Source organism: Drosophila ficusphila, unplaced genomic scaffold (assembly GCF_018152265.1).
Source record: "Drosophila ficusphila isolate 14025-0441.05 unplaced genomic scaffold, ASM1815226v1 contig_607, whole genome shotgun sequence".
NCBI lineage: Eukaryota > Metazoa > Arthropoda > Insecta > Diptera > Drosophilidae > Drosophila > Drosophila ficusphila.
Genome location: NW_025064537.1, coordinates 2,404,571 through 2,431,556, shown reverse-complemented (window position 1 = coordinate 2,431,556; position 26,986 = coordinate 2,404,571). Strand labels below are relative to the sequence as shown.

The 26,986-nt window shown below is 41.2% G+C and overlaps 4 protein-coding genes across 4 annotated transcripts; 2 read left to right on the top strand and 2 right to left on the bottom strand.

Annotated features, from left to right (window-relative positions):
- Nucleotides 1-1,349: 1,349 nt before the first annotated feature.
- Nucleotides 1,350-18,154, bottom strand: LOC108088214 (serine/threonine-protein kinase meng-po). Its single transcript, XM_017185919.1, has 2 exons — nucleotides 17,638-18,154; nucleotides 1,350-3,719 (listed from the first exon to the last, which is right to left on the bottom strand). Exons 1-2 carry the CDS (start codon nucleotides 17,648-17,650, stop codon nucleotides 2,362-2,364), a joined length of 1,371 nt encoding a protein of 456 aa, XP_017041408.1. The 5' UTR covers nucleotides 17,651-18,154; the 3' UTR covers nucleotides 1,350-2,361.
- On the top strand, nucleotides 13,431-14,783 carry LOC108088215. The gene is made up of 2 exons (XM_017185920.2): nucleotides 13,431-13,864; nucleotides 14,338-14,783. The coding sequence occupies exons 1-2, from the start codon at nucleotides 13,482-13,484 to the stop codon at nucleotides 14,744-14,746; spliced, it is 792 nt and encodes a 263-aa protein (XP_017041409.1). The 5' UTR covers nucleotides 13,431-13,481; the 3' UTR covers nucleotides 14,747-14,783.
- LOC108088216 (E3 ubiquitin-protein ligase KCMF1-like) lies at nucleotides 14,779-15,587 on the bottom strand. The gene is made up of 2 exons (XM_017185921.2): nucleotides 15,386-15,587; nucleotides 14,779-15,332 (listed from the first exon to the last, which is right to left on the bottom strand). Exons 1-2 carry the CDS (start codon nucleotides 15,397-15,399, stop codon nucleotides 14,957-14,959), a joined length of 390 nt encoding a protein of 129 aa, XP_017041410.1. The 5' UTR covers nucleotides 15,400-15,587; the 3' UTR covers nucleotides 14,779-14,956.
- A 3,168-nt stretch (nucleotides 18,155-21,322) lies between the features above and the next one.
- LOC108088146 (tubulin glycylase 3A) lies at nucleotides 21,323-26,625 on the top strand. Its single transcript, XM_017185811.2, has 5 exons — nucleotides 21,323-22,167; nucleotides 22,725-23,272; nucleotides 24,476-24,543; nucleotides 24,602-25,046; nucleotides 25,307-26,625. The coding sequence occupies exons 1-5, from the start codon at nucleotides 21,323-21,325 to the stop codon at nucleotides 26,380-26,382; spliced, it is 2,982 nt and encodes a 993-aa protein (XP_017041300.2). The 3' UTR covers nucleotides 26,383-26,625.
- The last annotated feature ends 361 nt before the right edge of the window (nucleotides 26,626-26,986 follow it).

Genomic DNA, 26,986 nt, shown 5'->3' with positions numbered 1-26,986 from the left:
CAACTAATTAAATGAGATAAATTGTATATTTATTGATCCATAAACGGTCGCCTCGTCCTAGAAGCTGCTTTGAACTCAAAACCCAAATGCAGCAGCCGCAAGCGATGTTTTTAGTCCTCGACTCCGATGCGCGTGGCATGGAAATATGCAGATCACATGGGCCAAGTAATTTATGATCATCCAGTCAGTTTATTGGTAAGGTATTCGCCTTCACGTGGACAGCGGTCGAACATTATAGTCAACGCAAATCCACGGTCACTTGGGAATTGATCGAATTTATTAGAATATTCCTTAATAAATTTATTAAATGTAGTCCTAATTCGTATCTCGTACTTTGTTTTATAATTTATCTTTAATTTAAGAGTAATACATAAAAAACATAAACAAATAAGTGATTGTTTCAAATTCATTCTTTATTTATTCTTAATAAACAGAATAAAAACTTTATTAATGGCGAAATACAAACTGAGCAAGCAAACAAGCCACATCCTGCTACCTCTCTATATACAAATTTTGGAATGTTTAAAACATATTTTATATTCAGGTATTAAGAACTTTCACATTCTTCGTCCAGCCGGCTTTTTAGAGCGCCCTGTGCCCGGCCATTAAAAGCGTTTAAGTGTTGGCATGCGCCTCGTAAAATAATGTCTTCAACTCGATGTATTTGTATAACAAAGTCAAGGTGAAACGACGTTGACCTCAGGCGCTCATCTTAATTACAGGTTAACCGAAGGCATTAATCAGTTGGCCAATCGATCGGATCCGATTCGGCTGGCATTTGATTCATGGATGCCAAAATTATACAATTTAACATCATTATCTAGGGGAGGAGGAGAACACACAATGCAAACAACAAGTCCGCCCACCGAACACACGGCGTAACCTCACCTTTGTTGAATCAACCTTAGCGCGTGTTTATTAGAGACTGAATTACGGGCGGAGGCGTCACATCCTGTCCACTGCAAACAACGAGAACCGCGCAAACAACAGCTGGACGTAGATTGTTTTCACCGGCTCCTCTTTCATTCGAAACCCTGACATTCAATGTCGAGCAACTACAGAGAATCACCGGAACGACCTTCGTGAATAACACACGAAGTAATTAGCCAAACACCAAACAGCTCTGCGCGGAAAGCCATCAGCAGGATATAAACAAGAAAAAATAATTTAAATTTAAACAATAAATATTTACCTACCATTAGTTGTAGGTGGCTTCTCCAGAAATGTTGTTCCCCTGATTGTTTTGCAAATCTTGTTTGGCGATCATGAGACGGTTTGTTCATTCGCCAAAATGTTTTATGAACATGTGGCGGCGAAACTAGATTCCGCTAGTTATATTAAAAAATACGTTTTTAAATAAACTCAGTTTACGGATCTATATTTTTAGAATTTTATAGGTATACATAGGGTATTAACTCGTAAATACATATAAGTATACTTTAAAAGTCGTATGCAATTAAATAGTATGTACAAAATTGTTCGATACTCATAAATGTCGTCTACACATCAAGGGTTCATTTAGGGATACATGTATGACTACATAGGCTATTACAATATAAAACAAACCTTAGTCGTCTAATAATTGGTCGTGAGTACACCAGGGGCACTCCTTACATCTCGTTAAGTTCTAGATCTAGATAATTGCAATAGTTGGTATCCCGTACAGATAGAGTAACGCGTAAATCACACATTATAGTACACTCATAAATATAATCATAATGCTACACACGTATATAGAGTATATAGAAAATCATCGTATCGGAAGACTAGAAAGGTAACACTACTGGAAAGTTATCCGTTGACGTGTTGGTTTTTGTTTTCTCAAACTGGGTTTCTTTATTCTACAAATTCTTACTACTTAGTCGTACCGAATTTCGTCTATATAAAACTATATCAAACTTCAGTTCTGGGATTTTGCACTCGCAGAACAACTGAACAAAAACCGTCGAGAAGTGGCTTCTCTGCTCTACAAAATCGATCTTATAGATCCACAAATTCTAACCGTGTTCCTGTGGATGCTGATATACATCCCTATTTTGCTCGGATCTACATGGGTTTTATGGGTTTATGTACATATTGTTTTTATCATTTAGTAGTTGGGTTATTCGAATTCAAAAATCTTTCGAAAAATACGGAGGGTGATTTATATATTCGACTTTCTATTTGAAAGATATTTATGCGAATTAATACACAGAAAACTCTAGTGGTTTGAAATCACTTAAAAAAGTGCCTAAAACTATGCTTTGAAAAGTAGTAAACTGCTCGAAACACTCTGTTTCATACTTCTTAGAACCTTTTAAAGAGGTTTCAAATCTCCAGAAGTTTCTGTGGCACCTACTATACGCTTTTAAAAATCCCCCTCTACTGCATCAGATCCAGGGCGTGCAGGCTCTCCACGTCCGGATCAAAGTTGGCGTCGCAGGTGGAGAGCCAGTCCCAGACCCGCTGCTTCACCATTGCCTGGTCGATGGGGATGTCCAGGCCGTAGGTGGACATCATCCGCTTGAAGCGCAGCTTGTTCTCGTCCCCGGAGAGACGGCCTTCCCGCTGGTTGAGGTAGATGCACGAGTCCTGGTCGTGGTTGGTGGGCGAGATGAGGGTGGCCGACTTGGAGGTGGAGATGCGGCACTCCACCCACCGGTCCTTCATGTACTTGGCCACCTCGGTGATCTTGCAGCGGTCCTCGGGGTCGTGGCTCAAGTACTTCCGGAAGCAGCGCATCAGCCGCGGCGAGAAGCGCCGGAAGTTGTCCGGCACCTTGGTCGTCTTGCGCTGCTCGTACTTCATGAAGTTGGCGTAGGACTGGTCCTTCACCCAGTCGGCCGACTGCCAGGGCGGATTGCCGGTGAGGATGTTGTACAGCAGGATGCCGAACTGCCACGAGTCGCTGACCGGCAGGCACTGGAAGCGCTCGTTCTTGATCAGCTCCAGCTGCTCCGGCGGCACGCAGCTGGTCCACGTGTGCTTCACCTTGTGCACCAGCAGACCCTTCTTCGTGGTGGCCCCAAAGTCGCAGAGCTTGACCCGCGTGAAGTCCGGCGTGAAGACGAGCACGTTCTCGATCTTGAGGTCGCGGTGGACGAGGTTCTTGGAGTGCATGAATCCCAGGGCGGAGCTCAGCTGCTCCGAGATCAGCTTGCAGGCGTTCTCGTGGAGGCCGTTGGGTCCGATGTTGGAGGCCAGGTCGCCGTGGGGGGCGTGCTCCATGGCGAACACGTAGTAGTCCATCGTCTGGAAGGCCACCGCGTAGGCGCTCAGGATGTGATGGTGGTGCGAGAGCTCGTAGTTGTAGTGGAACTCCTTCTGGAACTCCTTGATCGTGGTCAGCTCGGCGTGCACCGCCTTCAGCACCACCAGTGCCTTGGTGGGCCGGTGCCGGCACAGCAGGATCTTCGCGAAGCAGCCCTCGGCCAGCGTCTTCTCGATGTTGTACTGGTCGGCGAAGTTCATCAGCGGCAGCTCCACGTCCGGGATCAAGTGGATCTGGCCGCCGTCGTTCTTGTCCGGCTTCTTGTAGATGCTGCTCCGGCGGCTCACGGACGCCGCTCCCGGCACCTCCAGCCGCCCGGTGCTCGTGCTCGTCGGCGTCAGCGGGGTGCTGCACCGCTTCTGGTTGTTGTGGTTCGTGCACGTGCTGCTGTTGTTGTTGCTGTTGCGGCTGTTCGTGCTGCCGCCGTCGCCGAAGGAGCGCCGCAGCCGGAAGGAGAATGAGCGTTTCTCTGAAAGATCGAAGGATACGAGTCTGGGTTAGATTCTTTGCCAAATAACAATTCAAGAAAACGATTTCTAAATTAAAGAACTTAAAATTTATCAAACTTTTCCAAAATATTTGATTTCATACATACATTATAAAAGTTCAAAAACTTATAAGTTATAAGTTACTTAAAACTTATATAAAACATTAGTTGCAATTAGTTGTTCACAATTAATGGGTGATAATGATTATTTTCTTCCAAAATTTTAAATACAATAAAACTTAAGGGCTTTATAAAATTATTAAGTATTAATAAGGCATAAATAAAAAAAAAATAAAACTATCGGGAGTCTTCTTAAAATGTAACAAACGGTTGCCTCCCTCAGGCTTCTCAGATTTTTCTGAAGAAATCAATATCTGAATAAAAACCTGCATAATACCAAAGTTTTATCTCCTAGTGAAGATCCTTTAACATCTTTCTCCATTCACAGTTCGTAATTCTTGACTACAATTTTCAAAGAAACCCCAATTTAATTACTCAAATTAAAGAAAAGGTAAACATAAGTGGAAAAATCAATTTGAGTGGTTCACTTGACTAACAAATTTGAATCGGCGGTTAATTGACCCATGGCAACAGAGAGTTCACCTGTTCACACCTCAGTAAAATTAGACCACAAACAAAACAGCATCTTGTGTCGCTTGGAGCGGATTTAATTGGAATTATTTTTGGTTTTGTTCCTTATGATTTATGGCCAGCGTTTGATGTGCTGCTTGGGTTGCTTTTATGTGTCCATTTGTTGTTCCACAATGCGAATTATTAATTTATCAGGCAGCGGCGAACATGGGAAGCGTTTTACAGCCCTCCGTGAATCAAGGGGGCTTGGGGAGAATTCGCCCACGCCGAAGACAGATAAATAGACGATGTTGTCGCCAAATTGTCTGTGACAAAGTTAGTGCAGAATCTGCGTAGATCGGCGGGATGGGCTGGTCTGTCCCACTATGAATTATATGCGGCATATTCCGCGCAGCAAAGACGTCAGCAGTTAGTCACTGACTGACTGACGACTGCTCTAATTTTTGGAATCCGCAATCTGCGTACCTACCATTCACTCGGTCCCGTTTATCGCCGGGAAAATCGCGGAAAATCATTTGATTTGCAACCGAATGGGACACAGCAGACAGCTACAGAATGCGTTAGCTGGAAAATCGCACCAACGCGAAGCAAATAAAATTCTGGCAAAACTTTTATAGGGCGTGATGTGTTTCTCTTGATTTTCTCACAATTTAACGCAAAATGTTTTTGACACTTAATTTTTGGATATACTCAGCGATCAAAATCACTGCTCTCGCCCGTAATTCATTTGTTGTCATCTTGGAAGGGCGGAGGATTGGCGAATTAGTAATTACATCCATTCGAAAATGCTTTCCGTTAAGATAAATTACTATCAGACGCAAGCGGAAAATACTTAAGGCTCAGGCATGCGAGAAATGCATTTTCGGTTGAGAATCTTATAAACGCTTCAAGGTGGATATACACCTAAGTATAGTAGTGCCATTGGTACAAAGTATAAATAGTTATGGGACAGCTTGTAATTTGCTGTTGATTTACGAGATCAAATGAACTGCCTAATTTCGTAAATCTATATTGGGGAATGCAATTTGGGGAATGTAATGAATCTTAAAGATGTTTTCTATTATTGAAAATATGCAAAATATTGCTTTAGATTTGCAACTAAATAACACACAACTATGTTCTTGTAAAAGTTTTTATAAGTTTAATTTGCTTTAAAAATGTCCTCCTTTTAATAACTAGTTTCAACTTCTTTCTTTTACTATGCTGATTTTTACAAGGCAACAGACTTAGACTTGACTTCAATTTAAAATTCTGTTATGAATACATATTAGACCATAATAACCAATATAAATTCTGATTCCATGAGCAGACGAGACTGTCAGCTTTCCTCGCTCATCATTTATTATTAACTCACTCATTTTAGATTCTGTTGAGACAAGTATTCTAACTTGACTTCCTTTTCTGTGTTTTTTTAAGGTTTTACCTCATGGAAATATGTATTCCTTCATTCATTATTCAAAGGCCTTCGCTTCTGGAAGCAGAAAACTAGAATGTGACTACAAACGTAATGATTGTTGTAGCCCATTAACCCCCAAAATGAGTGCCATCAGTTTGGAAGTGGACAGCTAAAAGTCAAAGTTTTTGACGGTCCTCTTCTCTTTTTTTTTTGGCGACCAATTGCTATTTCCGTTCCAGAAGCAATTGGCTTGTGGCCAGAAGTGGTCACTGACCAACCGCAGAGAGATCCCTAATAAATGTGAGCTCCACTTGTTGGACAGCTACAAAATATGGGACAACTTATTTAGTTGGAAAGCATCAATCAAAGGAAAAAGCAACCTGCGCGTGGCCATAAATCAAACTTTCACTTTCCTCTCGTTCGGCATCCGAATCCCAATCCCAACCCCTTCGGCACACACAATTGGAATGATATGGCCATTTCATCTTGATATTCTCATTGGCGGCTGAAACACTTTGCTGGCCAAAAATAGCAGAACAAACAAATGAGCCAAAAAAGGGTCAGCTGAAATTCGCGAAGATGCATTTCGCCGGGCTAAATATATAATGTAAGTCAGAATTTCCGTGAAAATCAGCTGCCTTCGCGGTCTCAGGCGAGGGGAGCCGTGTAAACAGTGGCTCAAAATAAACAAACACCCCTGTGGACAGTCCGAAGTGAAATGTGAAATGCAAATGCAACAAAGGCGCCAGGAGAGTCGACCTGCCAAAGGAAAACACATTCTTTTGGCGATAGCTGAACATCTTTGGTCCAAATCCGAGGCGAACAACGGATACTCTCTCAGAATAACTCTTAATTACTACATACTATAAGTATTTGTTCAATCAATAATTTAAGTTCAATTATTGAAAGTCTTCATTTGTTATAGAAAAGCATCATGATTTTGTCTCTTTTTATATGATTTAAATATTCATTTAAATATTCATTATTAATCCATAAAAATCCATATCGCAAAGAAAAGGTAAATCCAATCGTTTCGTATCTGTGACATGAGTAAAGTTAAACAAAATATCTTAGCTGAGTGATATACAAAATGTGCAAGTTATAATAATAAAATTATATCAGTTCTGAAATGGATTTAAATGATTAAAGTATGTATTTCTTTTTGTTTAGTAAACAAGTAAATGCATTCAAGTATCTCCTGACTGATGTGTACTAAATAAAACGCAAAATATATTATCTTTAATCTGATAAACGCTAATTACGGTAATTTTGATTGTAAACTCACATCTTGTTTAATTATTTAATGTTTAATGATAAACCGGCGTGCAAAGCTTTTAAGAACCACTCGCCACTCGGAGATTTCCCAAGAATCGATACGCTCGCCTTGTCGGCAGAGCAACTCTCGTATGAGTGACTGACAAAATGAGCCATGCCCCTTTCCCCACCCCCATCCCCATCCCCTCTCTTCATCCTCATCCCCATTCGCATCCCCATCCACCATTGTCCCCCAGTGCGGGTCTCCCCAGCAGCGATTCGTGTCCCGGTTCCCGCCTGCTTGGCAGCCCGCCCGACACCGCTCGAATCTTTGGGGGCATTGCTGACGTCAATCGGCGTGTCGTTGTCGGTCGGCGTGCCACATACAGGCACAGATATAGCCGCGCTCACCCAGCGAGGCTGCCTCTGGGTCTCCATCGGATTGTAAGTTTCCTATTATTACAAAATAAACGCAGACACTTTTAGCCCAGCGCCAATCCAGCCAGCCAGCCAGTCAGCCATGATGGATTGCCCGGGCGAAGACACCAGAAGTCTGGAGACCGGAGACCATCGACCATCGACCGGACAATCCCCCCAAGCCACTTGCCTCCTTATCGAGTATTCCAAACAATTGATCCGCACTGATTGCCCAACGAGGGGAACTGCTTAAGTTTGATGTGTGGGCGGGGAACTCAAGTTGGTTTTCAGGACCTACGGCAACTCGAACGAGTCGAAATGGATTTACGTGATGCGTTTGCTGGGTTGGGGGACCTACGACAATCTGTTGCCGTGCTTTCATTTCCCACGGAAACTCAAGTTGAATTTCCCCAAATCTCCGGGTGTTTAGTAATTTTTTGTATCCCCAATATTTGTTTACAAAAACTAATTTGGGTCATGAAAGTTCCATTACAATATACAAAATGTAATGGTGTTGATTTTCTAAACACTATTAAGGTGGAGATTTCTTATGGGTATTTCATTTCTATTTTTTCGTAAGTGTTTATAATTTTTAAGATTTGGATTTCCTCTGCCAGTTTCCGATTCTAAAGGTGGAAATAATTTTATAAACAGAGCTGAAAGTGATTTAATATATATTTTTGAGCTAAAGAGGAAACCATCAACTACTTAAGCTTATTATTTTTTTTTTCTTATCGCATTGCCCACTCCTAGTTGAACAAGTTTTCGTAAGCAGAATATAACATATTATACAACAATTCAATAAAAATTAACGACTTGAAAGAAAATTTCCGTTGCGCCCACAAGCCAGACGAAAGCAACAAAAACGAAAATAAACAAAAAGAAATAAAATTAAATATATATAGGTTTTTAATGCATACACTAAAACAACACAAAGCCCAAATTAAATAAATAATACTAAGAGATCTTTTTATGCGAAGAACCTACGTCTTAGCGAGCGAATGAGTTTTGATAATGCGAATTTCGCTATTTTGGTTGTATTTATAAAACACGTTTAAATCTGTTCAATTTGCTTTCCCTATCTCTTGGCCGCGGAGCGTATTTTTAGAAAAGTAGGCGTGTATCCGCCCCTCCCCGGTCCACGAAGTATTGATATATGACGGCACTCAAGAGGACCACCACCCAGAGGCAGCTGCTCTTGGAAAATTGCGCACATGACCATCACGAGCGGCAGGTGGCGACTGATGATGCCGAAGGAGCAACCAGGACGAAAGGACGACGGAAGCCAACTCTTCAAAACCACCTTCGTCTTAAGTGTTACTTGAGCTCTCAGGAGATGGCTTATTTGAAAAAGTGAGCTCGAGAACTGTGGAATCTTTTCGAGGTGCACAGTGAGCGTCGAAAGTCACCACCCACGGCACAAGTTCCATAATTTATTTTAATAGTTCCGCATTTACGATTTATTTAATTTGCTCGCCTTTATTTTACATTATATCCGAAGTATGTATTTTCGTGAAAATAAATGCTTATAAATAGCCTCCTGTGAAGCGGACAAATTTGTAATTACGCGCAAACGAAAATGAATGAACATCACGGCGAGAAAAAACTAAAAAGTCGTGTAAAAAATTCATGTAGCTGACAATTTTCAAGGTAAGGTCAAGGCAGTTGTCGACGTAAAACCATTTATCAAGCCTCTGGTTGATAAAGAAAATCTTGGGAAAATGTTGAAAAATGAACAATGTTCAATCGGGCAGACCCTATAAATAATATCTGTAAAGTTTGCCCCAGTCGAAGGTGAGGTCCATAAATTAAGTGGGTCAGGTTAGCGAGAAAAAGGAAAAGCTTATTACTTGTACAAATAAATATGCTTCGAAAACTTTTTGCAGAGGAGGCTTGAGGCTAAACAATTGCTGTTTAATATCTCTCATGTGGCCTTCAATATGTGTTCGCGGAACACTAAAAACAGTCGTAAATAATTGTAAGTAATGCTAATAATAATATTTGCATTGCAAGCCAAACGAGGGAAATTCACTTTGTCGGTGGACCTGTGACGTCAACTTTAAGTTGCTATGAGTGAAATAATTGGAAGAGTTTTCCTCGGGAAGCGGAAATTGACTGGATAATTGCTTGGTGATTAATTGTCTGCCATTTGATTTGTTTATCCGAAAAAAGGCAATATATTTTTAGTTCAGCAGATTCTCTAATTGATTGACAAGCTGAATTTTAATTTGACCTATAAAGAGTGTGTATGGATTGATGTGCAATAAAACAATTTAAAACATAAGACTGGTCTCCATTTTATTTTCTTTTTATAATAGCCAAAAAAGTGGTTGCACTTTTTAAAGCAATTCGCATAACAATAAACTCAATCGAACAATCGGCAAACAAACAAATTTGTATACCATGCCCACTCAACTTATTTTTTGATCTTAATAAAATTAAGCAAAGTACCCCAGAGAGGTAAAAAAAGAAACAATATTTTCTAGACGAATGAGACACAAACAAAAACATTTCAGGAGAAAGCTCAATGGCAAAAACATCATCACGTGTACCTAGTATAAATAAAAACACCGCGTCTAGACAATGTTCAATAAACTGGTTTGAACTGACTTCTTTTCAAGTGATTTTTAAACAATTGACCACCGGATTGCTTCAAAGCGTTCTCTCATCATCAAATTATGGCAATATAGTTAAAGTTCCAAAATAAAAGATGATGGAATCATTTTCTTTAAAAAGAAACATTAATTAGAGGAACATTATGACTGTTCGTTCAATCAAAATGTTAGACTACATTTTCGATCACACTTTCGCACACAGATAAAGACCAATCTGCGTAAAATATTTTCCATTTATATAATAGACATTTATTGGCCCGACCAAATAGACGATTCATGTGATGTTTGAGCGGCTAAAGCGTAGCAAAAATTAATAATTTATTAAATACTACACACGTATACCCGAACGTATATCCACACAAATTAAAATAAAAATGCTTTCTTCAGCGTCAGGAAAACAGAAGATGAGAAGAAAACGTCCCCAGCGATTCCCACGCATTTAACTTAGCTTTCTCTTTATAAGAATCACACAAGTTTTTTTTATTACTCTGTCTCTCATTGTTTTAAACCTTGCATTTTAATTTAATTCCAGCAAAGATTCAATATTTTGAACAAAATAGAATGTTTTATAATTTATAATCGAATACATTTAGATTTGCCTATTTAGGATCTTTATATAAAGTCACCTTGTGTTTTTTAGGTACACATAGATATGCAATATGCATTTCAATTTAATTCCACAACACCTTCTATTTTCTGATCGATGTAGATTGTTTTAAAACTAAAATGTATTAAATTTGTATTCCTATTTTCTTAATATAAAGTCGCCTTGTACTTTTTGGGTAAATACACATATAAACCTTTTTTAAAAATTCATTTTAAAGTCTCATTTTAAAATTCTGTTTCCATCCGTTGAGGACATTTTTGTTTCTTAAGTTCTGAAGTAGACTCGTTACCTGGTGATCAACTAAGATGGGAGACCGCCGTCGAGCAGCCGATGGCATCGAACCCATGGCGACCATTGACTTGACACACGCGGATGAAAATCGAGTGAAGCACCTGACCGACGAGAACGACAGACTCTACACGTGCCCCATTTGCATGGAAACTCCGGAGCAGCCGGTGGCCACCGCGTGTGGTCACATCTTCTGCCAAACATGCCTCACCAATGCCCTCTGCCGTTTGGAGGTCTGTCCCTGCTGCAAAAAGGATGTCCACTCCGCGATTCGCCTATTCATCTAATTTCAAGCTACCAGTGTTCTTACATTCTGACTTTAATTCGTTTTTTGGTGTTTTGTTTTTCGTTTTTGAGTTATAAATATTTTGTGAAACCTAATGAGAGCTATTCGGTGCTTTCTCTATCATTCAATTACTCCCAATCATCCTCACTACCACACAAACTTATACACACTTTTCGAATCTTTAATGTGCTCATTATGAGATTTTACAATTTTAAGTACATATTTTTATTGCGTGTCAATGGCAAAAAGCGCGTCACAAACGCACGGAGCGCAGAACGCAGAGGCCGCAAACAGTTGGTCGAAAACCTGTGCAGTCCGATTTTGCCACACCGACACAGATGGATGTATCTTTTGGGGGAATACTTATATATTTTATCTTTGGTCAGCCATAATATTTCTCGCGCCGACAGCCAACGGCACGACCTTGTCCCACGGCTCAACGCGTAGAAAGCGAAAGAAGCGGACAGTATGAGATCAAATCGGAATGAAATGAACCAAACCAAGCCAAACATTCATTAAAGAATACAATTTTAAATTATTATTTCAATGGAATTAAAAAAAAAAGGTTATATTTATAGCATGGTAAGCAAAAAACCATTTTAATGTTTAGCAATTATGAATGCACTGATATTATCATTTTATGCTCAACTAATCGAGTATTGCACTAAGCCATCTTACTTTCCTTAATAAAATAATAGAAGGAATGCTATTATAGTTACAATTAAAAACTTGAAATGGTTCACAAGTTCACTATAAATAATTATGATTATTATTCAAATAGTCTTTTTGCTCTTGCAACTATTTCGAAAGGTTCATTGCACCTTCGCTTGATTTGAACACAATCAAAAAGCATTCGCCATATCTCGGGAGAATTAATTGCACATTAGCCGATTGGTGTTGAGAAAACACATCTGAGGGCACACAAGAAACACTTGTCTGGTCCAAAATAGCCCAGAAACACATTACACCAGAGAAGACATCGCGCATACGAAGCGTGTGCCGCTGCCGCAATTAAAAATCCGAAATCGTAAACAATGTTCAGAGGCTATGTGCGAAAAGTGGATTCTTTTTTTATGACTTTTAACAACTTTTTTCCAAAAGTAAAGTGTTATATTTCAGGCATGTACGTGGGTTTCGCAACTGTAGACAGCGAAATTAATTCTATGACATATGTTGGGCTGAAAATATGGTTTTAACTATTGGTGATAGTGATATTTAATTAAATCCATTGGTTTCGAACACCTCTTTCAGGTTTTGCATTTCACCTGAATATATTTTTAAACTTTTCCTTTTTGCCTTTACGATTAACAATTGACAGCCGTCAAAATTTTCAACATATTTTTTCAATTAGGGCGCATTAAATAGGTACGTTTACGGCTCGAACACTCCGCATTCACATGTTTTGTGGGTGAATTGTTTGTTTCAGTGATACTGAAAATCTTTGGGAATGAGCAATGTTTGCGTCGCGGTTTGCGTGCCCGAGTTCAAATTTCCCACCAGATCGATACAGATATATTAAATATTCTTTGAACGAGCATGAGCATTCTCAGCGCGATGCCAAAATTGTTGAAAGCGGCAATTGGCTTCGCACTTCATTAATGATGCCGCGTCGGCAGCTTCATTGCCCAACAAAACAAAAATACAACAAAATTACGCGTTTAAAAAGGAATATATATTTACGGATCCCCTTGTCCGAGTATACACAGTGTATACACAGATGAGTTAGGCGGCTTTTGGGGAAAATCAGCATCAGTGCAATATTTGGCTAATTTAATTTCCGTTTCGATGCATCCCAAAAACCAAAAATGCCCATAATTTGTATCAATCAAAGCATTTTTTTGTCGCATGAATGATTTTAATCGCATCTCCTGCCCGCCCTATAAATAATTCATTTTGTTTATTTTTATTTGACTATCACATGTTATTCATCGATCGAAACGCTGATTTCTTTTTTACGTACATGTTTTTGGCAGACAAATCCTTTTTAAATTGATTTCAGCGAAATAGTAATTTTTCATTAGTACTCATTGATTTCATCGGATCTTAATTAAAAGTGATTTTTCATCAGTTCTTAGAGAACTTTTCCTGACCGATGCCAAACAAATTAGTTCAACCTTAAATATCTAATTGGCCACTGACGAAAGAGATGAGAATTGAGAATTAAAACTGATGGGCCGACCAATGGACTCTGATGGAGATTAACACATCTAGTCTGCCTTGAAGGCAGCTCTTTACCTTACTCTCAGAAAATAAGTTAGTACACGTTAAACACTACATACCTACACACACAATGGAACATAAAGTGGAATTTCCTTTGGAATCAGCAGAGGAACACAAGAAGTGCTGCAGATTGATGGCCAAACCCGCTTCTTATATGGAAAATGAGGAACCCCATCTTACACCTGCCTTAAAGGAACACTACGAAACGGAGGCGAAAGTACTGTGCCTCCTGGTGAACCTGGAAACCCGCTTCCGGGACTACTACAACCAGTACCAGTGCGAAATGCAGGCCCAGAGCATACTGATCGAACGCATTTGGCTGCTCACCCAGCGTTACCTAATTCTGATCAGCTCCGAACAGAGCTGTCGATTTCCCGAGGTCTATACTCTGTCAACCGAAGAGGCGATCATCAACGAGTACGAGGAGAAACTGGAAGTGGTGCGGGCCTCTAAGTAAGCTTAAGAATATGTATTATTTTTAATAAGTATGATTTCTTGATACTTAAAAATGTAAGTGTATGTAATACATAAAAGAAATAAGAGAAAGTCTAAGAACTATATATAAATTTAAATAAGCTCACAAAAATTTTAAATATTCAATTTTTCTTATAAAAAATTGTGTAAATAATTTATAAAGTATTTAAAATGTTATAAATTATGTTTTTGGTAAAACTTGTGCTTCTACAGATTAACTACTTTAATAACAGAATTTTAGTATTTACAAGAAATAAAATAAGTAAGTTGTACAATAAACATAAAGACATAAACAGCATTCCAAAATTCAAAGGTTCTTTAAGAATGGATAGATATATTATCGGTAAAAATAAATGTGAAAATTAAATTTAATTAATTCCTTCATTAGTTTAATAAGTTTGATTATCTAGTACTCTCTAATCCCTTTAATCCTTTAACTTTTGTATTCATAGTAACACATTGAAAAAGTCCCTGTTGGAGATCAGCCAGCACTGCAAGGAGTTCTACGCAGCCTACGATCGACTGGACAAGACCCAGGAAACGCCGTTCATCTTGGGGGACAAGTTCCACCAAGGGATCAAGCGCCACAAGATCATGGCCGTCGAAATATTCAACTACTTGTACGCATTGGTCCTGAAACTCAAGTGCTTCATGCACCAGCTGGATCCCGTGAATCTGGAGAGTGTGGAGGAGTACCGGGACCTGCTGCAAAACGAGGCCCAGATGGAGGAGTTCGAGGAGTATCTGAAGGTGCGGTTCACCTACTGCAATTGCCTCCGACCAATGAAAACTTGCCCCATATTCAAGCTGAAGTGTTCCCACAAAAATCTATTAAATTTGAAGTATGTCAGTCGAATCTAATCTAATTGACAATAAATGGAAGCCCTCCAAAACAGAATACTATTCCTTTTATTCGTTGATTTATTCGCTTGCCATTTTTATCCAAACAACTAATCAATATTAATGAACGACCATTAACATTTGTGGGGCTCTGTTCCCGAAATGGAACGAGCAATAAACAGAAGCCCTAAAATTTGCCATTGTTGCCTTTAATTGACTTCGGTGATGGGTTTAATCGGCTCCCCGAGAATTCAGCTTGTAGCAGGATAGCAACTGTGGGTCCGCACTGGGATGCAGTTCCTTCAAATGGAGCTCGAACTCCTCCAAGTTGAAGTTGTTAATCTTGCAGTAGGGACACCGAATGAGCGTCGGGGACTTTCCGGCAACCAGCTCCTCCTTCGTGTAGAACAGAGCCAGACTGGCGGGAGTCAGGATGCAGTGCATCGCGTGGTCGAACTTGTGCTCCTTGGTGGTCACATCCAGGGCGTAGCACCCGTTGCACAGGTTGAACTCCTCCAAGCAGGACAAACAGTGGAACCGGCGACCCGGGAAATTGTGCCGCTGGCAGCCGCTGCAAGTGATTCCCATGTGGCGTTGCGACTCATCTCTACACCAGATTTTATCAACTAAATACTGTATGCATTTCAAGAAGGAATTTACTTATCACTATCCATCTTGCTAAAGTTTCTCGCAAAGTTGAAGAGTGCAGGGTCACGCGAAATTTTAATTCAGCACTTGACAAAAGGACAAGAGAGTTCGTTTGATGAAAAATGCAGCATCAACTTGGGTGTAAGAAAATACCTATGTATGTACAGTTTTCAGGATTCTTGAAATGATTGTAGGTTTTTTAAGTATTTCTTCAATGAAACATTGATAGGTGTTATTTTTGAAACACATTTTATAAATCATTGTACAAATAAAAACAAAAAAACTGGTATTTTGCTGATTTTTCCTAGCCTTTTTCATACAGTATAACTAATGAATTAGTCGTATTTTTAAAGCAAAAAACTAACACATAAACCTTTTCCAGTTTCGATTTGAATGGATCTAACTAATAACATAGATATAAGACCCATATCCAAATGATTACTAATTATTTTCCTCATTTGCCAGATGTAAGTCATGCAATAAATGCAAAACATTTCTGAAAACATAAAAGACCAAAGAGAAACTTGACAAAGTCTCTCCAAACATCCATCGACAGTAAACTGTGAATCTGAGTTATGGGTGGCTTAGTTGACAGATTTGTGCCAATCCGAAATCGAGAATGCCTGTCAACTGGCCAAAAGGCATTGTGGCAGAACGACCTTCGCGAATCGTTACGCTTTCGTGCTCGACACGATGTTGCATTACCATACAGACAGGGTCATCTCTGTTATCTATGGTTCTGTTCACCCCTGAACTTTCAGCAGACGCCAGCAGAAAGGTTCTTCGAGGATATTCCATGCTCCATGAGCATGAGCCTCGTGCCACATGAGCCGGGGCATGTTTAATGCGGCCGAATGTGGTTGGATGGTTGGGTGGTTGGTTGGGTTGCCCGCCCGCAAGTCACGTCCCGAGGACGGATTTCAAAAAGGCGAGTCCCTGGCCGCAGGTGGCACTTGGCTATGCAACTGTCGCAGCTGTCGTGTGGGCCCCGTCACAATGAACCCATTGAGGCAGAAGTGCCCCCAACTAGATGCTGGCCCCGCCGAGATGGCAATCAGGCTGCACTTGTGGCCGCACCCAAAAGGACACCGGATTGCGGATTGCGGATTCCGGTCTGTGGATTGCCGGCCCAAGGATACGGATAAGGCACCTGGCTAATGACCGGCTACACCCACATTATTGTGAGCGGCAAATCAGAACCTCGTGCGTCATTCGATTATGAGTTTAGGGTCTATCCCCGCCCCGTTCGCGCCTTATTTATTTTATACATTTTGGATAAACAAAATTCATGGCATTTTTGCGGGCAGGCCGGGAGAACCGTAGACCATGTTTATGATAATGACGTCGTTGTCATTTGTCGTTGGTGTTCTTTTCTTTTTTCTCTCAAATTATTTTTTTTTTTTTGGGCTGGTGTTGAAAGCATAGGCAAGTAGTATTCCATGTGGGTTGATTGCTCTCTTCGCTCTGTATGCCGCTGAATTTATTTTTAGCCAGGATAATTGAAAAGCAAGCAACAGAGGAAAACAGCAGGACGAAAATGGAAATGAGGGGGGCGTTGACATGGGGACCGACTCCCACTTCCTATTCGATTGAAAAGAATCTCGTCAGTGTTGTGTGGCTCTCGGAAAGGATTATTTACATAAATACAGGGTTGGGTCACAGTTCAGCTCGTGTGGAGTTAGCCCGGCCAAACAAAGGATCATCGGATTGTGGACGACAGGCAATCAGGGTTATTATTGTGCAACTGTGTTTGATAACTATTTTCAATTACCGCACTCGGAAAAGGAGCTTTTCCAAGAACAATTTCCAGTCCGGAAGCAAATTAATAGCTTCTAGGAATCCTTCAATTTGAATATAAAATATAGTTGAGTTTGAATAAATAAATGAATTTAAGCACGGGATCACCAATAGTTACCAATTCAAAAGAAATTTCAATGGATATTTTCTACAAGTAGAACAAGTTCAACTCTTAAATATTAAATTTCACAGAAATGGCCAAGAAAATCAACCAACAGTTTGGTCCAAATATAATAACAGATTTCCATACTTCGATATTAAGATTTCATTAAAATGTTCTCATGTGTTATATTATTAGGATCAAGAAATTATTTTTTAAATAACTATCAAAATACTACAACTTTTTTTAGCGCAGCCTTTTAAACTGTCTAAAAATTAAAGTCAAACCAAACCACTTCGAAATGCATACAATTTAGATCTTATTATGGTAATGTGTGGTAATGTGGTTGTTACTGAATTCCACTTACCGATAGTGCCCATTTTCGGCGATATGGGTTCCTTGATCAGTAATCCAAAATACGATCCGTAATCCTCTTTTTTATCTTTTAACTTTCGGTACCGGGTACCGATATTTACCGATTCCAGAGTGAGTTTTTTGGCCAAACGAAACGTGTAAGAAGCTGCGATCACACTTATAGAGTCACATTGCAAATAGCATATTTCGCTGATAATTGACTAGTTTTCGGTAAACAATGTACTGTCCGCTCTGTTTTTGTTTCGCAATTTCCAGCGTGAGGTGGAAATTTCAAGGTTGGTTCACAATTAGAAATAAGTTGGCAGAACAAGATGAATGGGATATTTTAGTTGACTTGTTTGTTTCGCCCCTGTTTTCTTTATTTTTCGCGAACGGATACTAAGTAGCGGGCTGTATGGTCGCAAAGAATAGTAGCAACAATATATAGTAAACACACAAAACACAAGCAGCGAGAGACGCGACAAAAATCAACGATGAAATCACGGCACTTTCACGTCCACACGTCAGGAGTTTTCCGTTATGAATGATTTCCCATTTCCCAGACGGTTCGGTTTTTATATTTGCATGGACAACCGAAGGCGCTCGGCGGCAACTTTAGCTTTTAAGCTCTTAGGAGAACACTTTTAAAAATTAATCCATCTTCGAGGAGCAGATCTCTTAAAAAGTGCTTGTTAGATATAAAATTTAATTGTATAATAATAATCTAAATTAATTAAAATTAACTTTCTATTTACTTTCTGCTCTAAAAAGTTAAAGATATTTTTTTTGAACTAAGAAAGTAATTTTCTCTTAAAAATTTAAAGAACACTCTCTTTCCTCAAAAATTTCTCTTATTAAGTTCTCTCTGTTTTCCATGTTGGAGAAAAGCTTCCTTTGCTGTCGAGGAAAAGCTCTTTGTGGCTGTAGTAGGTTTTATTGTGGGACCTACTGAATGATTTTCCTTGAGTTCAACGCATCCTGGCGAAAGTTCTTTCACTTTTTCCAGGACCGGATTCGTTTTTACTTTATAAAAAACAATTGTCTTAATACAATGCTTTTGGATTCTCAATCATAAAAAATCATTAAAAGTAAAATAAAATTTAAATTATTTGACTTTTATTTGTAATTAAAAATGTTAGATATTTATTCAAACCAGATTTAAATTCAAAAGTTTTTGGAAGAACATTTCATGAATCTTAATTACTTATTGAAATTGTCTTAATACAATGCTCTTGGATTATCAATCATAAAAAAATCATTGAAAGTAAAATAAAATTTAAGTTAATTCACTTTTATAATGATCACTAAAAATGTTAGAGATATATTAAAACCAGATTTAAATTCAAAAGTTTTTGAACGAACATTTCATAAATCTTAATTACTTATTCAAAAACACAAAGCTATTCTTCAGTACAAATAATGTAATCTTTCTTTGAGAAGAAGTTCTTCAGGCATAGATTAGGATTAAGTGCTGATTACCTCTTTATAAATAAAAACAAAATAACGTTACGTAACGTTCTGCTTCTGGAACTGGAATCTTTAAAGTATATTTACGTTATACCTAATAAATCTGAAACATGTATGTATATATTTTGTTATACTTCCCTTGTTAACACAAGCATGTTAATACCCAATTAAAAGTATTTAAGGATATGTCTGAATATTAACACCAAAACGCCGTCGTATCACGTTCGACTTGTCAAACTCCGTGACCCAAATCAACTGGAATTCTTAACCGGCTCCGCCTCCAAAGTAAATAAACTTAATCTGGCGCATTACCTCAAATTACCAGGCCATAACCCGTTCCGGATTTCACCCCGCCCCGCGGAAAATTAATTACCGCCCAATCGCAGAAACAAATGTCTTGGGAAGTGAGCCAGCCAGCTATCGGAGGAGAGGCTAAATACCAGGCAATTTTTTAATGCAATGCAAATAAAACAGACAAAGGAGAGGCGGACCCTTAACTTTGCTGGCACGCAAGGACACCGGAGTTGGAATCCGGATCCCGGCGAAGGTGTTGCCGTGTGCCGGGCGTCCCACTCCGGAAACTCCGGCGGAAACTCGTGCAGAAACCGCTACGAATCAAGTTTTGCGGCTGAACTGTCCTTGAACCAGATACCTTACCCGCAAGGAAGGAAGGATGGCACATGCCACATGGCACATGCCACTGACGTAAGGAGCCCCGTGTAGCCCCAACATAACCCAGTAATCGCTCAGCCCCCCGCCCCCTTCGCTGATTGTGGTGGCAGTTAACTTGATTATTTTGCAAATAATTGAAAAGTTTCCCTTTTCCGCGCCATTGCGAAAATTGCACAAACTGCGCAGACAAGACCGCCATCGTGGCAAGCGGCAGTACATCCATCAAGCAGCTTGCACCTCCTACTCCTTCTCCTTCTCCGCCTCCTCCTTCTTTCCACTTACCCTGACGTAGACAACGCCTCTGCCAGTGACGACAACGCCGGCGATGACACCAACACCAACACCAACACCAAACAACTGAACAACCGAACATCCAGACAACCAAACAGCAGCGATGACGACGACACCCACCGGAGAAAACAAACAGGTTTCGTGCAAGAACACCATTCACATGACCAGGATTATTCGGTGCCGAGGAGCATATGTTTCGTTTAGGGTCTGAAACGGAGGGAAAGCACGGAGACTGCTCGCACTTATCTGTTAAATAATGTCTAGTATATGGAGGCTTTTATTTATAATAATATCACTGTATTATTGATACTCAGCTGTTCATTTATTTAATGCACTTCATTAAAAACTTTCGATTTCTTGTGTATGGTAATTTCTTTATCAATCTGAGTTATTGTTCATGAATCTATAAAATACATATTTTTCTATATTCAAAGATTATTCATTTAGCTGATATTTATTTGTAAAGCATTGTTCTGAAGGTAATTTTTATGTCAACCAATATCGCCAGGTAACCGCAACCAACATTCATTGTCATTCGACCTAACCCAACCTGAAAAGTGCAGAAAACTATGCTCCGAAACTACAGCACTAAAACAGCCGAAGAGGTGGTATCTGTTATGACCGTTCTTATTTTCGATTTAGCCCTAATTCTTGACTTTAATTTGACAAACTATGAATATAAAAAATATATAAAAAGAAAAGTATGAAACCACTTTAAAATTTGTAAAACAAAAATATGGAAATAAAACCCTGATAAAAGTGACTTTTCGACTTATACTTACTTGCTCTTACTCATATATTTATATATGAAACATTTGTCAATACCTAAGAGGATTTTTTGGGACCATTAACTACTTCCAAATTTTTGGTGTGATGATAACAAATAAATTCAGAAGATCTTAACAATATCAAAAAACAACAAATGAAATGTAAATGTATAAAAGTCATTTCAAAATTAAAATCCATCAATTCGAATTTTTTGATTGCTTCGATCTAAAATTTGCACTATGATTTTCAAGAGCGGAACGCGGATTTGAGTGCCGAAACTAGTGTGGAAAACGGAGTAAAGGCAAAGGCTAAGTCCGGAAGGCAGCCAAGTTGAGCATGTACCTATTAATAGAGTCGTTGCCGAAGTGAACTTGTGAACTTATTTCTGGCTCAATGGTTGCCAGGCAGCCCGCGAATTAACAACCCACTCACCCAATCACCCAATCACCCAGTGGCCCAGTCCGAGTTGGCGGAGTCAGTCGGCTGGCGAGGCTTCCGCCATGCAGACGCGTCCGAGTAGCGAACCGCATCGCAGCAAGGAGCAGTCGGGGGATCGGGAGCGGAGCGGGGATCAGCCGCAGAAATGCGCCAGTGCCACGCTGGCCAAGAAGCCGGCCACTCCGCCGGCGGCGCCACCGCCCACGCCCTCCAACAGGGTGGTGGCGCCACTCAGGGTCCCGGTCATCCAGCTCACTCCCGCCCAGAGCGAGAGTCCTGCGAAGGACTCTCTGCTGGGACTGGCGACGGCCAAGCCGAAGGACTTCTCCGCAGTAATAACCGCCCTTCCCGAAAACAAGGAGAACCAACCGAAGGTCCCACCTCCCACTAAGTCCTGCCCATTGGGCGCTCCCACCAATTACGTGGCCAGGCGCACCTGGATCACCACGGACAGGATGAACGAGCTGCGGCGGAAGGCGCAGGAGGCGGCCAAGCAGAACAAGATCTTCACCATCCGCGGCTGCTTCAACTCGGTGAGGAACGCCCTGCTGACGAGGGGCTGGGTGGAGAAGCTCGACGTCCACCGGAAGGTGATGCCCGCCGGGCAGATGACCTACGAGGACCTCACCCAGCGGCTGCCCAAGCGGAAGGCGGGCGAGACCAGGAGGCAGTACGTGCTGAAGTGCGAGCGGAACATCATGTCCCGCTTCCTCGAGCACATGCCTGTGGACTTCCTGTGGACGAACCGCAAGGAGAAGTGCGACTACATCGACCAGGCCAAGAACCCCGGCATGACCATCAACAAGTTCCACCGCGCTCCCTTCACCTCGAAGGAGGGGTTGTGCAGCCAGCTGAGGGACTTCCACTGGTTCTTCGAGGAGGGCACCGCCGAGATGTACTTCCCCAGGTTAGTAACAACACGATTTAAGGAAAGTGATAAACTTCGTGAGTGACTCTACTCTTCTTTTCCGACTGACAAAGTTCCCAATTGGCAGTATAGAAATAAAGGCCCCTCATAGATTTAGTCCTTGATTACGCTTCAGAAGTAAATAAACCCATATGGATATGCCACTAAACCTGTGCATACATAAGCAAACAATTTATAAGAACAAGATAAGGCAACACTATTTTTGTTAAATTCTATTAAGCATTCAAATGACAGTTTTGTTACTTTTAAAGAGCCTACAATCTTTAATTTTGAACTGGGTATTTCCAAATTAGGAACTACGAAAAATAAATTTATAAAGGTTTGGTATTACTCAACTCTTTACGGGTAATACAAAAGACAACATTAACTTGTGACCACCGAAATTTAAGCTTCTTAATCGGAAAAGGGGCACCAATATTTCAAGTTTTTAACAAGTTTAAAACAAATTATCAAACTGTTTAGATGTACGAGTATTTTTGCAGATCAATTTGATTGCACACGGCATATTTTAGGTATGCATTCTTTGCCCTTTTCAGATGCTACAATGTCTGGAGTCCCGAAGAACTGGGCGAGTTCATCGAGAACTTCAAGCTGACCGCCTGCGTGGCCTTCCTGCGGGCCATGCTGTGCAAGTACCACAAGCAGGGCTCCGAGGCGGTCTTCTCCTGCAGCGGGAAGATCCCCTACTCCTCGATCGACTTTGCCTACAAGCGGCTGGTGGAGTTCCTCGACAGCTGCCAGCACAACGACATCGACTTCGAGGACCCGCCGAAGATCTGGGAGCACGACTGGGACGCCTTCCTGTTCCAGCACCACCAGCTGGTCAACGAGGACGGACGCATCCAGCACGACGGCGGCCAGCGGCTGGACCCGATGGTCAAGAGCTGCCTCTCGCTGGTCGACAAGATGAAGGTCCACTGGCCGCAGTACAGCCTGGACGGCTACCAGAACCTCTGGATCGTGAAGCCGGCCAACAAGTGCCGCGGCAGGGGCATCATCCTCATGGACAACCTCAAGAAAATCCTGGGCGTGGTCAACCCCTCGATAGCCTCCAAGAGTCGTTACGTCGTGCAAAAGTACATAGGTGAGTAAATGGGGCGTACCACTAGGGGAACGCAGCTTGGTTGGAAATTAAAGGAATTCCTTAATACCTCGAATTTTCTAATCGCATATGGGAATCTCAAGGAAAGGATTAAAATAAAGTACATTTCTGTAAAAGTTAATACATTCAAAAGTGCAGCTCAAATACGGAATCTGATTTTTTGATTTAGGTTTAAAGCAAAAAGCTTGCAATTATTTAACATGTTATTTTTTTAAGACATTAATCCCTCATTTAATCCTTTTAAAGTCTTTAATATAATCATAGCCATAGCATAAATAGTTAATAATCATTCATAGATTTTGTTGAGCCAAACAAATAGCACTTTAAATCCTACTATAATCAGAGATACAAATAAAATCAAGTGTAGTAGCAACACTCTTTAAAAATGTTGGGTGCAAAACTTTTTCTGCAAATGGATCCCAAACTCACGTTTTTCCAATCGATACCGACTAAAGCATCTTAAGTGCAGGTCTAAAACGTTTCAAGTCCTGCTAGCAAGCGATATAAACAAACACAAGGAAACTAGGTCGCAAATCAGGACGGTGCCAAAGTTGTTGTTCGAGCTGCTGTTTTTGTTTTATGTTGCTGGCCCCCATTTTCGGGGAGCTCGAAAAGTGGGTTGTGGTGCAAAACGCACGCACATGGGCTCCTCGGTGCCTTTGGCCAGAGCCTTCGGGTTCAGGCCTACATAAATGCATAAATATTTGGCCTAAAAACGCAATCATTGCTTTTGCCGCTGTCGTTGTCGTTCTCGTTTGCTGGCAGCAATCATATTTTGCTTAACGGGTTTACGAGTGTCTGCTCGGAAAATGCAACAGGTTTGCCGGAGAATGGAGCCCAATCCAAACTGAAACGACTTTTGTTTGGCCAGAATTAAGATTACCAATATGGCACATGTAATTGCCAAGGAGTTCATGTGAAGAAAGCAGAGTAGAGACTTTGTACCTTATAAAGTTCTTCTTTTATTTTTTTCCCTCTTTGTTGGGAGTTGTGCATACAGTTTTGCTGTGTTCTATAGCTATTTATCCTGAGGGGCCTAAAAATCACTTAATAATGGGTCCAAAAGTATGCCTTTAAAATTTGAAGTTATATCATCATCAAGAAATAATTTTAAAACTTTTTAAAAATTCATTATCTTATTTATTTCCAATTTAAATTTTTTAAATATGTTGTTCGTATTTTTAGAACGACCGTTGATTCTGTTCCAAACAAAGTTTGATATTCGCCAGTGGTTCCTCATTACCAACACCCAGGTGAGTCCATCTCCAACTAATTAAGCAACCAATTGTAAGGCTATGCAATAATCCTTAGCCCCTGGTGGTGTGGTTCTACCGAGAAAGCTATCTGCGGTTCAGCTCGCAGGAGTACAGCCTGAGCAACCACCACGAGTCGGTGCACCTGACCAACTACGCGATCCAGAAGAAGTACACCAACGGAAAGCGGGACAAGCGGTTGCCGAGCGAGAACATGTGGGACTGCTACTCCTTTCAAGCGTACCTGCGCCAGATTGGAAAGTACAACATGTGGCTGGAGCGGATCTTCCCCGGAATGCGCAAGGCCATCGTGGGCTGCATGCTGGCCTCCCAGGAGAACATGGACCGCAGGCCAAACACCTTCGAGCTCTTCGGAGCCGACTTCATGATCTGCGAGAACTTCTATCCCTGGCTGATCGAGATCAACTCCAGTCCCGATCTGGGAGCCACCACCAGCGTCACGGCGCGAATGTGTCCGCAGTGCCTGGAGGATGTGGTCAAGGGTGAGTCAAGTTATCTGGGCAGACAGAAAAGGATTATTTATAATACCACTTCTGTTCTTTTGTTGTTTGTTCATATTTACACCTATTGTTTATATGTGTTAAATTGCTTTTAAAGCATGACATTTAAATAAGATTATTTAAGTCAGTCAAGAAATGATTCGTGATTTTATATATTAATTGCATTTGCTAGGTGCTCTCATAAAACAATATTGTAAATACATATATCAATTTCAGTTTTACAAAATCCTGTTTTCTTGCAGTTGTCATCGACCGTCGCACAGATCCCAAAGCGGATATGGGCAACTTCGAGCTGGCCTACCGGCAGGTGGTGCCGCCCACGCCCGCCTACATGGGCCTCAACCTGTTCGTGAAGGGCAAGCAGGTGCTCCAGAAGGCGAACCACGGCGGAGGCCACGGCCACTACTACTACCAGCAGCGGAAGGAGCGCTCGCTGGCCACCAGCAGCGTCTACCGCCAGCGGTCGGCGATCGTCCATCCGGCGACGAGCATCTCCAGGATCCACCGCGCCATGCCCACCTTCAACGCCACCGAGTACATGGAGAAGTACATGGTGGAGCCGCTGAGCAGCAGCAGGAGCAGCCTGTGCAGCCAGCAGGCGCAGAAGTCTCCCTCAGTGGCACCCGTTCTCACGGCTCCGCCGTCGGGATCTCCGAGTCCCTACATCCTCAAGCAGTCGAGTCGCTCCATCACCCAGCTGCTGAGTGCCTCCCACAAGCGGAACACGGCGGGATCCCTCTCGGGAGAACCGATCACCGCCCTGCCACCCAAACGCCAGCGGAGCTGTGGACCCCGGCTGAGTTCCACGAATCCCGTGGAGAGTTCGGAGAAGAAGTTCAAGATCCTGATCAAGAACTACTCGGCCGCTGGAAATGAATCTCTACAGGAGGCGCGACCGGAAGCAGTGGCCTCCGCCACGGTTCCCATGATGAGTGAGCGAAAGTGGCGAAGTTTGCGCAACATTGCGGCCACAACGAGTTGCTCCTCCAACTCGGCGTCCCGAGCCAAAGGACCTCCTTTGACCACTCCGAGTCTTCCCACTCGCCGCTTCACCCGCACCAAATCCGAGATCGACAGCACGGCCAGCATGCATGCCATCGGCAGGACCTTCGGCCGGAAGTCGAATGGACCCCGGCTGCCGGTGAGCATCTCCGTGCAGGCACTCCACCGAGGAGAACCCATCGTGACCGCTCTGAAGCAGGCCACCAGCGAACTGCAGCTCTCCCAGGCGCAGATGATGAGTCCGCGGACCGCGTTGGCCAACAAGCTGAACAACTCCACCCTGACGATTCCCACGCCAGCACTTCCGGTGGGATAGTTCATCTGATACTGCCACTTGAGGATTTAAATGCTCGTTTATACTGGAACCGGATTAGTCTCGCAGAAAGTGGACAAACGAAATAATAAATACCTGAGCTAGGAACCTAACGTCATCAATTTTATGAGTACCAGGTTCTTAGGTAAAAAATATTTTTAAATATCTGAAATATGCATTTTCAAAAACGTTACTTTGTTTAAGGTATAGAGAACATAGAAGTTGGTCTTCAACTCATACGTTTATACATAATACATAACTATAAGTTTAAAAATGTGTTGTTAAATAGAGTGCAATAACTAAAATCTTACTGTTTTAACTTAGAAAAGAGTATCAATAGTTAAATAAATATTTTACGTGGCTTTAATGGAAACTCGAGAGAAAAGACATCAATGATTTAAAGCATAAAACATTACTGCCTTAAAAGTTCTTTAACAATAAGTTTAGAAAATCTTCATTGTAATTATTTATAAATTGACAAATTGATAAATTTATTATAAATTGACTAACAAAAACCGAATCTTTTTAAATTTACTCACCATTTTTAAATATAACTGATAAGTAGAATTGCTTGTTTTCCTTTAATCTTATACAATTTAACTAAGAT